At 44.8% G+C, this 16,529-nt stretch overlaps 1 protein-coding gene across 1 annotated transcript in view; it reads left to right on the top strand.

The window, feature by feature from the left end:
* The window catches only part of HAUS8 (HAUS augmin like complex subunit 8), a 24,675-nt gene that overhangs the window by 4,883 nt on the left and 3,263 nt on the right, over positions 1-16,529 (top strand). Inside the window, exons 3-9 of the mRNA XM_012809417.2 lie at positions 2,363-2,418; positions 8,859-8,940; positions 10,136-10,231; positions 10,813-10,910; positions 11,549-11,614; positions 11,722-11,880; positions 14,747-14,888. Of these exons, the coding sequence (XP_012664871.2) occupies positions 2,363-2,418; positions 8,859-8,940; positions 10,136-10,231; positions 10,813-10,910; positions 11,549-11,614; positions 11,722-11,880; positions 14,747-14,888 (699 nt within the window). The remainder of the gene's footprint in view (positions 1-2,362; positions 2,419-8,858; positions 8,941-10,135; positions 10,232-10,812; positions 10,911-11,548; positions 11,615-11,721; positions 11,881-14,746; positions 14,889-16,529) is intronic.

The raw sequence follows: 16,529 nt of genomic DNA, 5'->3' as shown, positions 1-16,529 counted from the left end.
CTGTGTAGCATTGCCTGATTCACAGAACTTAAAGTAGGATTTTAGTTCAAAATGAGTCAATACTTACTAGATCAGACAATTTTGAGAACTCATCCTAGAAAAAAGTGCTACATCATTGTTGAATATCACTATGGTCACCTTCGAAGTACTCCCTTGGAAAGCTATGCACTGATACCACTGCATAGTGAACTTAATTGTCTGACCTCATACTATGACAGCTCTGCTGACGATTCCCGAGAAAGAGTTCCAAAATTGCTTTAAAAGATGGACTAGGTGCTGGTGCTGGTACATAGCTTCCCAAGAGGAGTGCCTTGAAGGTGACCATAGTGATATTCAGCAATAAGGTATGTAGCAGTTTTTCTAAGATAAGTTCATGAACTTAATTGTCCAGCCTTGTAGGTGTTGCTGCATTACTTGTTAATCTTGTGTATAACACCTGTTATAATAATTATGTGCTGCCTATTTTTAGACACAAGCTACTGATATATCCTTAATTATATCATTGCTTCTCTGAAAAATTCAGCACTGTTTAAAACAAACAGGTGTATCCTAGTTTTCTAGAAACTTGAAATAGCTTTTCTTCCCCACTGTCCAAGATACCAAGTCTTAAATCCTTCTCATTGAGCAAAACCATTTGCTGATGGTCCTAAAAAGACCCAAAGCAGATGGTCTCCCTGCTTGGAACTGGGGGTGTCCTTTACCACACCCCCTTGGTTGCTATCCAGTGGCAGACTGCTCATGGGGATCAGATCTGTCCCTGAGCCTGCCTGGTCCCAGCCCTGACCCTGAAGTACCTGTACTATGACAGTAGCCTCCAGGTTGTCTGTCCCTGGCTTCCAGCACCTTCCTGCCCACTTGCTCTGGAGACCCCAGAGATGCTCAGATTGCCAAGCCAGCTCTTTGGCTGATTCTGGGGCCCCTATTAACTATGGAGGTGCCTCCTTTCCTCTCAGAGTTGTCTGCAGCCCCAATCCTCAACAGAGGAATCAAATTCTGGCATGAAGTTTTACGGTTGAAGTCACAATTGCACTCAACCATGCTTTTGTGACATTGACCATGTCAAGCAAAGAGAAAACTCTGGGCTCTATAGGTGCCTATAAAAAATGTAGAATCCTTCATTTGACATATTCCTGAACACTGTTCTGTGCCAGGCAGTGGAATATAGCAGCAAGCAAAGGGGTCAAAAGTCCCAGGCCTTCAGAGAGCCCTAGGGAGAGGAGGCAGGCAGTGCAGCAGAAACATAAGGAGATGCAGGGTGTGTTAGACCATGACATGCTGAAGGTGAAACAGGAGCTGGGTATGCTGTGACCGCAGCAAAGCCCTGCAGGAGGGAGGTGCCCGAGGCAGGGGACATAGTGAGGAGTCAAGGTGGCTGAAGAGAGTAAGGTGTGCTTCACTGGGAAGACAGGAGGGGTGGAGGAGGGAGCTGAGGAGGTGAGCAGTGGTGCAGGGCTTGGAAGGTGCCTACAGGCACTCAGGCCTCCTCAGCTGGTTAGACCAGCCTGTCTCAGCCCCCAGAGGGGCAGCCTAGAGGCCCAAGTGAGGGGCTTTTCAGGGAGGTAGGAGCCATTGATGGCTGTGCTGACAGCTTCAATGACCAGGACTGTGTTCAGGTGCAGGAGTCTAAAGCTGAACTGGGGGATTCAAAGGAAGAGGGAGGAAAAGAAAAGGAGTTGGTGAGCGCAGGACTCTTGTGCTTGCTGTAAAGGGGAGCAAAAACATGGCTGAGGAGGTAGGGGGTGGAATACTCAACTGGGATATGGTGGAGGGAGGACCTGAGGGGCTGTGGGTGAGGCCGAGGAGTCATTTGATCTTTCCTTTTGGGAATGAGGGCTAGGTGCTAGCACCCAGAATGGAGAGTTTTCTTTACCCAGGAGCACAGAAGTCCATCCACAATAGGAGGCAGGATAGTCCTTCAGAGCTGGAGGGGCTGGATTGTGGTGGGAGGGTCTCCTGGGCCCCTCCTGTCTTCTCAGCCACCAGCTGAGACTGAGGGTAGGGCAGGCACAGGAGCTGGGAGGTGGGAGAGACAAGAGCTGGTGCGGAGGACAGAACAGAGAACTGGCTGGGCCAGTTTAGACCCCCACTTCCAGAGGTGGCGTTTGCTGTGGCAGGAGCCACCCTGGGGACCTGGGGTAGGGCTGTTACTGGGCTGTGTCTGCACAGGGCTTGGGCACTAAGCATGTCTCAGGGGAGAGTGGAGTGGGAGGGAGGCGGAGTGAGAGGTAGAACCAGGAGGAGTAGGGAGGGTCACAGCATCTGGCTCTCTGAGGCCCAGGGTCCTGGACAGGTGTGGGATCTGAGTGTGTTGGGTTTTCTTGGTCCACTGTCACAGTTTTGTTATAAACCAATATCCTCACAGGTGGAAGAGTTGTTGAGTCCCGGTACTTGCAGTATGACAAGAAAACAACCAAAAAGGTAATACACTACTCAGTGTGTGCTTGAAGCAGTTATGAACATGGTTCTGAGTAAGTTGGAATTCCAAACCATGTTGTGGGAGCCAGTTGCAGCCTGGTCCTAAGGAAGCAGGTCTAGGGGGTTTTGCTCAGGTGCTTTTGAGATTATCGGCTTTGTACCAAGTTGGTAGTCTCTGTCATTAACACCTCCTTGCTTTTAGTGTATTTCTTACAAAGCTATAATCTCTATTGAAATATAAAATTATTCTCGCCTTTCAACCCAATAATTCACTTTCAGCATTTGGAAGCTGTCTTATCCAATGCCCAGCACCTAGTCCTTGCTATGTGGCTAGTATTTAAAAACATACTTATAGGCTTTTAGAGAAGAACTAGGGGAAAAAGTCATGCGCTTGAATCATCCAATATTGGGGAAAGAATTCAGTAAACTGTCATGTAACCAAACATGAAGGATCATGAAACTCGTGAAAATAATGACATGAAACATACTCAACCACTTGACAACATGCTGTGTATGAGGTTTAATAAAAACCATCAGTAGATGACCCAATTATTTGTTTTCTTTCAGTGAAGTCAAGGTTGGATTATTCCCCCTATTTTCCAAATCTTGGTTTATCATTTAAAAAAAGTTGAGTCATATATTCATTTCTGCTGCTCTCTTCCACTCTGGGTAGGTTGACTTTGTGGATTCTTTTGTTTATTTTTGAAACAGAGTCTCACTGTGTCACCCTTGTAGAATATGGTGGCGTCACAGCTCACAGCAACTTCCAACTCTTGGGCTTCAGCGATTCTCTTGCCTCAGCCTCTTAGGTAGCTGGGACTACAGGTATCCGCCACAACGCCCACCTATTTTTTTTTTTTTGTTGCAGTTGCTCACCAGCCTCGGTGTACGTGGCCTGCTGTAACCACTGTGCTACAGGCGCAGAGCCTGCTTTGTGGATTCTAAACACTGAGACTTAACATCCAGCTTGAGGGAAAAGGATATCTTTGTATGCGCTGATAGTCTGCAAAGGGCCTCAGTCCTCTACTCTCCTAATTTTAATGTTGCTATGAAGACTTGACTGTCATGCCCCCTTGTGTTATATGTATGTGGGAATATTTTAGATCTTTATGCCTCATGTTCCATTATTGGAATGGTAGTGATGTGGGAGTTATTTATATCCTACTGTTCAGGGTCATTGCTAAGGTCTGATTTTTCATACTGGTCTGTCTCCTGGGGGCACATGTTATCACGTGGTGCATAAAGTTGGGAGCTTGTCAAAAATTGATGTGAATTTTCAGAAAAGTTTTGAAGAACCATAGAAAGACAGGTAAATGCAACTTACAGTAGTAATTTTTTTTCTGTTACTTTTCTACTGGTTGCATTACTAATGCAATTACTGTTGCATTAGTTACGGATTTGAAATTTTACATGTTCCATTTTTGGAGCATAGACAAGAACTCTACCATTAGGACTAATAACATCTTTTTCCCTTCTTTGAGTTGAAATCATTTTGTAATTCTCAGGATGCCTCGCACTCTAAGTTTACATGAAATAACTGACCTGTTAGAGACAGATGGCAGCATAGAAGCAAGTGCCATAGTGATACAACCACCTGAAAATGCTATAGCACTTGTTTCTGATGCAGACCCAGGAGTTGAAGAAGGTGGAACATTAAATAATCTGCCAGGTTCTCTGTTGTGCGCACCTGCATATCTTATTGAAGATACGCATATGTTATGATGCTGAGTTTGACTCACATGGTCCCTCACATTCATCTGAAAGCGACTCTCTTGACCATGAAGTTCCATCTCGTTACTGTGCAGCACCTTCCTCTATCAGAGAAAAAGAAGGTGACTAAAATTGCTCACAAATGGAAAAACGCTGACCTGAGTGTACAGTCTGCAACAGGTAGAGTTACAAAACCACCCAATGATTTTTTTCACTGAAATGAGACGAGATCGGGCGCGTTCAGGGTGGTATGGCCGTAGACTGAAATGAGAACTCTGACAGAAATTCTCGAACTTTTTCTTGATGATGAGATTGTTGAACTCATTGTCATGTACTCCAACTTCTACTTACAAGTAAGGGGGTAAATCTTGTCTTGACTAGCTCTGAATTCAAATTTTTCTGGAAATCATTTTTCTGAGTGGCTACATCTCAGTTCCTGGGAGGCATATGTTCTGGGAACAAAGAACAGATGTGTGTGATATCTTTGTAGGTGTTACCATGAGACATGACCACTTTGAAACTACATTGTCTAATTTGCATGTTGCTAAAAATGCAAATATGGGCCCAATAGACAAGTTTTCCAAGTTGTGACCTCTTATAAGCACTTTCAATGAGAGATGTATAAAATTTGTTCCAATGAAACATGTTTCACCTTTGATGAATATATGGTTCCTTATTTTGGTCAGTATAGGTGCAAACAATTTATTTGAGGAAAGCCTATTCAGTTTCGGCTACAAGCTATGGTACAAAGCTGGTTTCAGCCATAGCAGGGTAAAAACCCAAATACTAAACATGAGGAATGTGGTATTAGTGCATCACTTGTCCTTCAGTTTAGTGAGGCACTTACAGAGGCACACCCTGGACATTACTATTTCATATTCAGTAACTTTTTCACCAGTATTGTACTTCTTGATAAGGTCAGTTCCGTGGGACATCAGGTGACAGGTACAGTGAGAAAGGATCAGATCACATTGACAAAACTCCATTGGAATTGGATGTAGCTCTGACGAAAAACACACATTGATTATGGAATTGATGGCAAAGGCAATATTGTCTGCAGATGGAATGATGACAGCGTAGTCACTGTTGCCTGGTCTGGTGCTGCTGTCAGTCCCCTGTGTCAGAAACTGAAAAAGAAGATCCAAATTCAGCAGCCAAACATAATCAAAGTGTATAACCATTTCATGGGAGGCATAGACAGTGCTGATGACAACATTGATAAGTATCAAGCATCAATCCATGGGAAGAAATGGTATTCAAGCCCTCTTTTGTTCTGTTTCAAATTAGCCTTACAAAATACTTGATAACTACATAAAACAAATGACGAGAAGCCAGTGGATTTTCTGTAGTTTCATCAATGTGGGCTGTGCCATTATCTGGAGACCCACGATCATGCTCCAGAAAGTAGCCAAAGGGGAAGACCTCAGAAGCCTAACTGACTCACATTATCAAACAGAAAGCAAACACGGATGGCTGGGCATGGTGGCTCACGCCTGTAATCCTAGCACTCTGGGAGGCCAAGGTGGGTGGATAGCCTGAGCTCACAGGTTTGAGACCAGCCTGAGCCAGAGCGAAACCCTATCTCTAAAAATAGCCGGGTGTTGTGGCAGGCACCTGTAGTCCAAGCTATTTGGAAGTCTGAGGCAAGAGAATTACTTGAGCCCAAGAATTGGAGGTTGCTATGAACTATGACGCTAGGGCACTCTACCGAGGGCAACAAAGTGAAACTGTCTCAAAAAAAAAAAAAAAAAGCAAACACGGTGTACTGAATGTCAGAGGAACACTGCTTTTTGATGTGAATAATGTGATGTTGCCTTACATGTGAAGTGTTCTGTTGAATATCACACTGAGTAGCAGGTGTCACCATCTTCTGAGATAAACAGAATTTTATATAGTATGTACACTGTAGCAGTGGTTTTTCCTAGTGTTCCGTTTTTGGAAGGCCGCATAACTCAATAATAGGATATAATAAAATTTTTTCTCATCATATTCTTGTTCCTTGAATTTTACTAGGTAATATATATAAATTTCATGCAAATTCAAAAATTTCAACCTCCAGCATAAATGGGTAAAAGAGTTTTTATTTTTTAAAAATTTTTTATATTGAAGTGTAATTTATAGGGCGGGTTTGATGGCTCACATTGTAATCCTAGCACTGTGGGAGGTTGAGGCAGAAGGGTGGTTAGAGCTCAGGGTTTCGAAACCAATCTGAGCAAGAGTGAGACCCTGTCACTACTAAAAGTAGAAAAATTAGCCAGGTGTTGTGGTGGGCATCTATAGGAACCTGAGATAGGAGGATCACTTTAGCCTAGGAGTTTGAGGTTGCCGTGAACTAGGCTGACACCACAGCATTCTAGCCTAGACAGCAGAGCCAGGCTTGGTCTCAAAAACAAGAAAAAATGTGTGGCTGAGTGCTATGGCTCATCTCTATGATCTTAGCACTCTGGGAGGCTGAGGCAGGTGGATCGCCTAAGCTCAGGAATTCAAGACCAGCCTGAATAAGACAGAGACCTCATCTCTAAAAATAGCCAAGTGTTAGTCGTGGCAGGTGCTTGTAGTCCCAGCTGCTTGGGAGGGTGAGGCAAGAGGATTGCTTGAGCCTAAGAGTTTGAGGTTGCTGTGAGCTATGACACTATGGCACTCTACCAAGGGCAGCAAAGGAGACTCTGTCTCAAAAAAAAAAAGAAAAATTAGCTGGGTGTTGTAGTGTAGTTCTAGCTACTCACAAGGCTGAGCCAAAAGGATCGCTTGACCCCAGGAGTTTGAGGTTACTATGAGCTATGATGCCCTGGTACTCTACCAAGTGTGACAAAGTGAGACTCTGACTCAAAGAAGTGTAATTTGCAGATTCAGTGTCACCTCTTTTTTAACATCAGGTGCTATAAGTTTTGACAAGCATAGGCTTTGCTGGGTTTAGATAATACCCTTTTGGTTCAATCACAATTTCAATATGTGTCAATATGCTTCAATCATGCATAATAAACTCTCCATAAAAACCTAAAAGGCCAAGTTTGGGGAACTTCCAGGTAGCTTAACACATGTATGTTCCTGGAGGGTAGAGTGCCCAGACAGAGCATAGAAGCTCTGTGTCTCTTTCCCTGTACCATGCTTTACACAGGGCTTCATCACTATCCACCTTTTCGTTCTGTTCAGACCCTGAAGGTATTGGACGGTGATGCCATCTACACTGGGGAGGGCGATCAGTTCAAATACTGATCCCAGGAAGCACTCACACACACACCTAGAAGTGTTTAATCTGGGCACACACCGTGGCCAGTTAAGTTGACACACACAGTTAACCATTACACTCGCTAAACTTAGTTTTAGTAATATTTTTGAAGATGTTTGGAGATTTTCTACGTCAAGTATTATGTCCACATGAAGGGAATTTGGCTTTTTCCTTTAACTGTTTGCCTTTTATTGTTTATTCTCGCACTTACACTGTGATGTTGAATAGGAGAGATGTCTGTACATTGTAATATTCTTGCTCAAAATAAGATATTCTCTTTGCTTTTACTTACTATAATCATAAGGGCAGTGCTCCATGTGTTGCTTAGTTTTTCCTAGGTTTTTGTTTTTTGAGACAGAGTCTCATTGTGTCGCCCTCGGTAGAGTGCTGTGGCATCATAGCTCACAGCAACCTCAAACTCTTCAGCTTAAGTGATTCTTTTGCCTCGGCCTCCCAAGTAGCTAGATCTACAGGCACCTGCCACAAGGCCCAGCTATTTTTTTGTTGTAGTTGTCATTGTTGTTTAGCTGGCCTGGGCCAGGTTCGAACCTGCCAGCTTGGGTGTATGTGGCCAGTGCTCTAACCATTGAGCTATGGGCGTTGTCCGGTTTTTCCTAAGTTTTGACATTTAATACCTGTGTAAATAGCTTTTTCTTTCTTTCTTTTTATTGAGACAGAGTCTCAAGCTGTCACCCTGGGTCACAGCTCACAGCAACCTCAAATTCTTGGCCTTAAGTGATTCTCTTGCCTCAGCCTCTTGAGTAGCTGGGACTACAGGCACCCTCCACAACACCTGGCTATTTTTTTGTTGCGGTTGCCATTGTTATTTTAGCTGGCCTGGGCCAGGTTCAAACCCAGCAGCCTCAGTGTATGTGGCTGATGACCTACCTACTGAGCTGTGGGAGCTACCCAAATAGCTGCTTCTTCTTTTTTTTTTTTTTAGAGAGTCTCACGTTGTTGCCCTCGGTAGAGTGCCGTGGCATCACAGCTCATAGCAACCTCCAGCTCTTGGGCTTAGGCGATTCTCTTGCCTCAGCCTCCCAATGGGACGATAGGCACCCACCACAACGCCCAACTATTTTTTGTTGCAGTTTGGCCAGGGCCAGGTTCGAACCCACCACCCTTGGTATATGGGGCCAGCACCCTACTCACTGAGCCACAGGCACTGCCAAAATAGCTTTTTCTTGATGATGAAGGGTAATATGTTCTTTCTAGAAAACTAGCAAATACTGAGCAGTATTCAGAAAAATCAATCACCTGTAATCTACCATGTCAGAGATAATCACCAGCAAACATCTTGGTGGTTTCCTGTGTTCCCTGCGTGTGTGTCTACTTTTTGACCAAATTTGTCGATCCTATGTACATGAAATAAAATTTCACAACTCTAAATTTTTTCTTTGCCTCAAAGTAAGAGCACTTATAAGAAACAATGTAGACCACATCAAGGGTCCTTCTCATGAGGGAAAGTGTTTTGTCTTCTAAATGTCATGTGTTCCCCTAATAGGCTCTTGTGGCAGATGCCTTAAAGCCCAGTGGGAACGTATCTGAAGGTGGGAAGAAACCCAGCCTGCTCCAGAAAACCAAAGGTACAAAGCAGCCCTGATCCTCAATCAGTGATAAGTATGGTGATCAAGTTGTTTCCATGAATCAGGTGGAGCTAGGCAAACAATTTGAGTGTAAGGACAGATAGGGGACATGGGGGAAGGGAAGGAATGGCTGGGAGCCAGGAGGGGTCACTACCTCCCTGAATGGTACCAGAGAAGAGGCACATTATCATGATGGCATGGTGCTCCCTGTGACATCAGTTCCTCGTCTATGTTACTGTTTCCCCGTTGGCACTCTGAGAGCAGGACTGTCAATTGTGAGGCCTTATCCTCCCACCTGTCACCACCCTGGGTTGCCTTCTTTGTTCTCCTGTCCTGGCAGCTGTGATAGTTTCTCTTAACTTCTCCTTTTAGAAGCTGTTACCAAAGTGATAAGAAAATTGTTTGGTTTTTCTACTTGTGGATGTGACATGCATTCACTATAAAAAATGGAAAATGAGGACAAGGTTGGAGGACCTCACTCATGATCTGCCCATTCTGACAATCACTGTTAGTCAGCATGCTCACGCTAGGTCTGGGACGGCACCTCCTCACCATGACACTTCACTCTTGCTCTGCTCTTTACACAGCCTCACATGCACCCCTCTCCAGCAGTTGTGGGTAGTTCTTCCTTTGCATGAGGCTTTTGTTTCCAGGTCATTCATTTCTCCAATTGCATAGTTCATATTTCTTTTCCAAAACAACAGAGGGTAAAGTACATACCATCTCTTGGATGTTTGGAGTACTCTGGAGCTCTTGTGTCATTGTAGCATGCTGTAATCCGATACCTATTTTAGACAGCATATGTTTGAATATAGGCTTAAAGATGAAGGGAAGGAACTCCCAGGAACTGTCCAGAAGCTGCAGGAAAAAGAAGTTAAGAAATGGAGAGCTAAGCAAGCATATGACACTGTACCTGACAATTAGCATGTTTTAAATGACTCAGAAGGCCTATTTGTATTTTTTTTTTTTTTTGGTTTGTTTTAAAGAATGTCTTTTTTCGAGCTGTACTTTAAAAATAGATTCAGTTGAGGGCTGGGAATTTCCACAGGTTTTTTAGTTCTTTCTGCTACCTAGGAAGAAATTGGGTTTTTGGAACAAGAAGTAGTGTTCAAAGAAGTTGGCTTTGTTTCCTAGCTTAAGTGTATAGTATCTCACTGACTAGCTTTGCTGACTTTTGGGATTCTTGTCTGAACAGCAGACAGCAGTGGGGTCGGAAAGGGTGATCTGCAGTCCACATTGTTGGAAGGGCATGGCACGGCCCCACCTGACCTGGATCTCTCTGCTATTAATGGTAAATCATTCTTTTCACCCCTCATATCACTAGCTGGGGGTTGTGATAGATCTCATTGGGCCCCCAAAGTATGGATGCTCATTGACTTATGATGGGGCCCGCATCTCAAAAGACTCATCATAAATTGAAAATAACATGAGTCAAAAATGTATTTAATGCCATGTTAAAGCCATCGTAAAGCTGAACAATCTATTTTTTTTGAGGTAGAGTCTCACTTTGTCACCCTTGGTAAAGTGCTGTGGTATTGTAGCTCACAGCAACCTCAAACTCTTAGGTTCAAAGCTATTCTCTTGCCTCAGCCTCCCTAATAGCTGGGACTATAGGCATCCTCCACAATGCTCTTTTTTAGAGACTGGGTCTTGCTCTTGCTCAGGCTGGTCTTGAACTCCTGAGCTCAAGCAGTCCACCCTCCTCGGCCTCCCAAAGGAAGCTGAATGATCTTAAATTGAACCATTGCAAGTCCAGATGCTCCTCAACTTGGGATGGGATTATATCCCTAAAAGCCATTGTAAGTCAAAGTACCATAAATCAGGGACCAACTGTATATCCTTTTCATCGTTAAAATGCTCTTCTTACATCAGACAAAAGTATGGTGAGAAAGACTCCACAATTAGAAAAAACAAAGATGTCAAAGAAAACTGAGTCTACGTCGTTTTCTGCTCCTGGGAAAAAGAGCCCAGTAAGTAAGATGAAAGGCTTGCTGTTAATAGGTTGTATATATATGATTCAGCTCTTGCCCTTGGCTGTTATCAGCCAAGGTCCCAGGGCTCCTAGAGCAAACAAGACAGCCATGCCCCTTAGGATGAAAACCAAAACCACAAACGTTCTTAGATAATTCTTAGAATTTATGTTTCCCCAGGTACACATATAGCAGTAGATACTAACATGGGATTGTATAAAAAGTGAGGTTGGGGTTTTTCTGTATAGATGCTATGCTAGGGAAGACATGTGGCCAGGCCCTGTCCCCTGGTAGGAAGAGAGCTGGGCTGTGGCCTCATCTGAGTGAGGACAGGATGTATGGATGGTGGGGGACTGAGCTCTAATCTGGCACAACACCGAGTCAGTGGGTGCCCTCAGCTGGCCTTTACCTGCCTGGCCACTGCCATTGCCTCTTCCCCTGCTGGGGTGTTGGAAAAGATGGATAAGTGAGAAAGTAGAAGCAGCAGGCCCAGATACAGCAAAGAATTCCCGAATCATCAGATTTGATACAGAAAATACATGAAAGTCACAGTTCTGCCCCTGTGGGAGATGGAGGGGATGAGCTGGGTTTATGCTAATTCATGAGGGGAAAAAAATGGTCTTTTCCCTTTTCTTAAGGACTTGCTTGAAGAGATGGAGATGATGGAGTCCCAAACAATACTGCTGACGTTGCTGGCGGTAAAGGTGAAAACAGTTTCTCGGTCATGTGTGACACTGATGAAAGGACAGCCTAGATTAACTACAGAGAGGAGGTCTTCTCTAGCCTGAGCTTTTGTTTTTTTGTTGAACAGATTGAGAACAGTCTATCTAAGTTCGAGGAAACAGCAGAACGGAATTTATTAATATTGTGTAAAGAAAAGGAAAAGCTACAGAAAAAGGCCCATGAGCTGAAGCGCAGACTTCTCCTCTGTCAGAAGCAGCAGGAGCTGGCAGACATCCTTGACACACAGGTCAGTTGTGAGCCACGCCTTACGACCAGGGGCTCAGGGTTGAGCATTCCAGCAGGGCTGTCTTCCCTGCCATTTTAGGCAGCATTCGTGGTAGGAGGTCCCTGCCTGCTTGCTTCTAACTGCCTTGCTTTCAGTACCATGCACACTCTAGTCCAAATGTTAGTATATGACAGTTTCTCAGAGAGTGAGGTTATAACGTAAGTGCCAACCAGGACCTGTGCCCTCAACATGCTTGTGCACATATTCCTTGAGCATCTCCTGATTACGTGCAGGGACAGGAAGATGTGCTCTGGGCCTGTCTTAGAAAGTCACGTTGCTGGTAGGAGAAATGTCAGTCTTAGCGCCATATGGTCAGTGCTGGGACAGAGGTGTCCACTTAGGGGAAGGACAGAACAAAGCTTGGGAGCCCAGAAGGGACTAGCCAGCGGGATGGGCTCCTCACCCAGTGGGTGAGTTTCCTGTGGTGGTTCTAACAAGGTACCACAACAATTAGTCTCCCTGGTTAAATGGGCTGAAAGTCTTAAGATCAAGGCCTCCCCGGAGTTGGTTCTGTCTAAGAGGTGTGAGGGGGTTATCTGTTCCAGCCTCTCTTACTGGCTTGTGGATGGTTGTTTTCTCCCTATGTCTCTTCATGTGTCTTCCCTGTGTGCCTGTCTGTATCCAAATTTCCTCTCAGGACACCAGTCATACTGATTTAGGGACCACCATGATGACCTCAATTTTTTTTTTTAATTGTTTCAGATTGATTTGAGGGTACAAAGAATTAGGTTACAATGTTTGTATTTGTTAGGTAGAGTCCCTCTTATACATAGGTCCTGCCGCCAAGAGATGTGCCCATTAAGTGGGAGCACAGCCATCCCCCTGCTCCCATCTCCTCTCCCCCACTCCCTTGTTCCCCTGCCCCCCATCATGAATTGATTTGAGTTTTTCCCTTATGTGGGTGTGTATTAGATAATCTACTGGCTTCATATTAGTATTAAGTACATTGGATTCTTGCTCCTCCATTCTTGTAATACTTTACTAAGAAGAATGTATTTCTTTTTTCTTTTTCTTTTTCTTTTTTTTTTGAGACAGAGTCTCACTATGTTGCCCTGGGTAGAGTGCCGTGGCATCATGGCTCACAGCAACCTCAAACCCCCTGGCTCAAGTGATTCTCCCACCTCAGCCTCCCAACTGGGACTACAGGCACCTTCCATAACGCCTGGCCACCTTTCCATTGTAGTTGTCACTGTTGTTCAGCTGGCCCAGGCCGGGTTCAAGCCCACTAGCAAACCTGCCAGCCTCCATTTATGTGGCTGGCGCTGCAACCACTGTGCTATGGACGCCGAGCCGAAGAGTGTGTTTTAGCTCTGTCCAGGTTAAAACAAAAGATGTAAAGTCTCCAACTTTTTTTAATGGCTGAATAGTATCCCATGGTATACATGTACCACAGCTTATTAATCCATTCCTGGATTGGTGGGCATTTAAGTTGTTTCCACATTTTAGCGATTGTAAATTGAACTGCGATAAACAATCTAGTGCAATATAATGACCTCATTTTAACTATAAAGACCCTGTCTCACAATAAGGACACATCCTGAGGTACTAGGAGTCAGGACTTTAGACATGAATTTAGGGGACACAGTTCAACCCACCACACCCAGCATATTCATGTGAGCACCCCTATAGCCAGGGCTTGGGCTAAGTACAGGGTCTCTGGAATTCATAGTGGAAGGAAAAGACAAGACACTCAAGTCAGCAAATGCAGTTGACCCTTGGACAACATGGGTTTGAAGTGCATGGGCCCACTTATGCAGGAATTGCTTTTAATAAGTATATTTGAAATTTTCTTGGCTTGGCACCTGTAGCTCAGCAGCTGGGGTGCCAGCCATGTACACCGGAGCTGGTGGGTTCAAACTTAGCCCAGGCCTGCCAAACAACAATGACAACTTCAATCAAAAAACAGCTGGGCGGGGAGGCGCCTGTGGCTCAAAGGAAGAGTAGGGTGCTGGCCCCATGTCCCAGAGGTGGCGGATTTAAACCCAGCCCCGACCAAAAACTGCAAAAAAAAAAAGTAGCTAGGTGGTGTGGCGGGCACCTATAATCCCAGCTACTTGAGAGGCTGAGGCAAGAGAATTGCGTAAGCCCAAGAGTTTGAGGTTGCTCTGAGCTGTGACTCCACAGTACTCTACCAAGGGTCACATAGTGAGACGTGAGACTCTCTCATAAAAAAAGAAAATTTGTTGGAGATTTGTGACAATTTGAAAAACTCACGGATTAAGCTCATAGCCTAGAAATATTGAAAAAATTAAGAAAGAGGTATCTCATGAATGCATAAAATATATGTAGATACTAGTCTACTAATATACTAATCAACTGTGTGTAATTGATAAGGCTTTCCTATTTCCAAAACAAAAAGTTACATGTGGATTTTTTACTGCTCTGTGTGTGTGGTGTTAGGTGGGTGTGGGTTGGCAGCCCTAATCCTCAATTTGTTTTAAGGATCAAATGTGTGTCATCACAAACCCCCATGAAGACTCAGATGGCATATATGGCTAGGGGTGGGCTGTGCTGGGGCAGCCTTGTGGAAGGCAGCATTTAAACAGAGTGCTTCAAAGCAGAGGGCCCAGCCTTCCTAGGTCCATTGTGATCCCAGTTGAGGGCCTGGGCCCAGAACACACTGAAAGGCAGACACGTGTCCATGGTGAGAAGCCTCGGCCATTGCTAGGAGGGGAGAGCACACACACCTCTGCCTTGCACCCAGAGAAGCTTCCAGAGCTCTGATGCCCCCTAGGCCTGTGAAAGACCAGTGTTACATCTTAACTTGACACAGCTGGACTGGGAACTCCAAGGTCTCCTCCCACAGCCCTTTCTGTCCTGCTTGCAGATAGAGATGCTCAGCCCCTTTGAGGCAGTGGCCCAGCGTTTCAAGGAACAGTACAAGACGTTTGCCACAGCTCTGGACACCACCCGGCATGAGCTGCCTGTGAGATCGATCCACCTAGAGGGAGACAGGCAGCAGTTCTTAGGTATGAAATGGGGCATTCTAGCTGTGCTGTGCAGCCTGAGGGGCAAGGAGCAAGTGTTGGTGATTTCCATGAGCCTGATGTCATGACAAATGTCCTCCCCATTGAATGACAGAGGAGGGTAGGGACTTGATAGCCTGAGTAAGTGACTATTGGGATTTGAACCCAGGGCTGTGACATTCATAGTGATCTCTCCTGCTGAAAGGCATTGTTGTGGGGGCAGCCTATAGTCTCCTGGCTCTATACCCTGGCTTGTCCTCTCAGAGTGCTGAGGTCCTTTTGTCATAGGTTTATCACCTAATCCCTCGCTTGACAAGTGTGAAAACTGCTGTGCCCTATCTTAAAACCCTCTACAGAACGAGTGTTTTCAGCTGCCCTCGAGTTTGGTTGTTTCTAGAAGGAGCTCTCATGAGTTTCTAAATTCATTTTGCTTGAGACTGTGATAGAAGAACATCAGTACCTAAGTTCAGAGATGGGCTTCCCCTGCAGAGCTCTCTGCCTGTAACTCACCTGAGGCAGAATAAAAACACAGTCCAAAATCCCATAGGTTCTTGCTCTGTTGGTAGCCTTGGACAGAAATGATTTCTGATAAAACTGAGCTATGACATGGCATAGGCATGACATCGAACTTTGGAATGAGCCAAGTTGTAAAGAAAAAAATGACAGTTGTGGGTAATCTCATAGTTCCTAGATCAGCGCTGTTTGCTTGTTGCTGTTTTCTTTCTGTTTTTAGTGCAGCATCATACATATTTAAACAGACTGTATCAAGCCATAGCTTGGTTTTCCACTTATTTCCTACACCTCTGTCTTTGTTGAAAGCTGTTACCGGAAGGGTATAATGACCACATAATCAATCATATGGGCGTGTGCAGTTTAGCCCTTCTGTTGGATGCTTGACAGTGTCCAGTGTTCTGATTTTTCTGGTCACTGCTGTCACTTCCACATCTGTAGCTCTTGAGCTCCATCTCTGCTATGTTCCTTAAGTAGTTCCCAGGAGCTAGACCCGGGACTTTATGAATTTTCTGTGGCTGCCCAAACAAAAAACCACAGACTGGCACCTTGAAACAATAGAAATTTATTCTCTCATAGTTCAGGAGGCCAGAAGTCTGAGGTCAAGGTGTTGACAGGATAAGTTCCTTCCAGAGGCTCTAAAGGAGAATCTAGCCCAGGTCTCTGTCCTGCCTTCTTGTGTTGCTGGCGCACCTTGACGTTCCTTGGCTCGTGGTTGCGTCACTCTGGTCTCTGTCCCCGTCTTCACCTGGCATTCTCAGTGTCTCTTTATCTAAATTATCCTCATCTTGTAAGGATATTGGTTATTGGATGAGAGCCACCCTAATGACTTTACCTTAACTCAGTCATACCCACAAAGACACTGTTTCCAGGTAAGGTCACATTCACAGGTACTTCAGAGTAGGACTGGAACATGCCTTTTTGGGAAGACACAGTTTGGTCCACAACAGGTTGGAGAAGGTGCTGTTCATAAAGATCTTATAAGGTTCCCGAAATGTGACCCTAATGTACAGTTGGTGTAGATATGACATGTGTGTGTGGGGGGTTGTCTTAGTGTACGTGGCATATATACTTTGGTTGTAGTCCCTCTACTCAAGGGATGCAGGGGTGCTAGAAAAAGGGAATGGGCTCGGC

This window comes from Otolemur garnettii, unplaced genomic scaffold (genome assembly GCF_000181295.1).
Source record: "Otolemur garnettii isolate 467f Iridium unplaced genomic scaffold, OtoGar3 scaffold00105, whole genome shotgun sequence".
Taxonomy (NCBI): Eukaryota; Metazoa; Chordata; class Mammalia; order Primates; family Galagidae; genus Otolemur; species Otolemur garnettii.
This window is presented reverse-complemented; position numbering and strand designations above follow the sequence as displayed.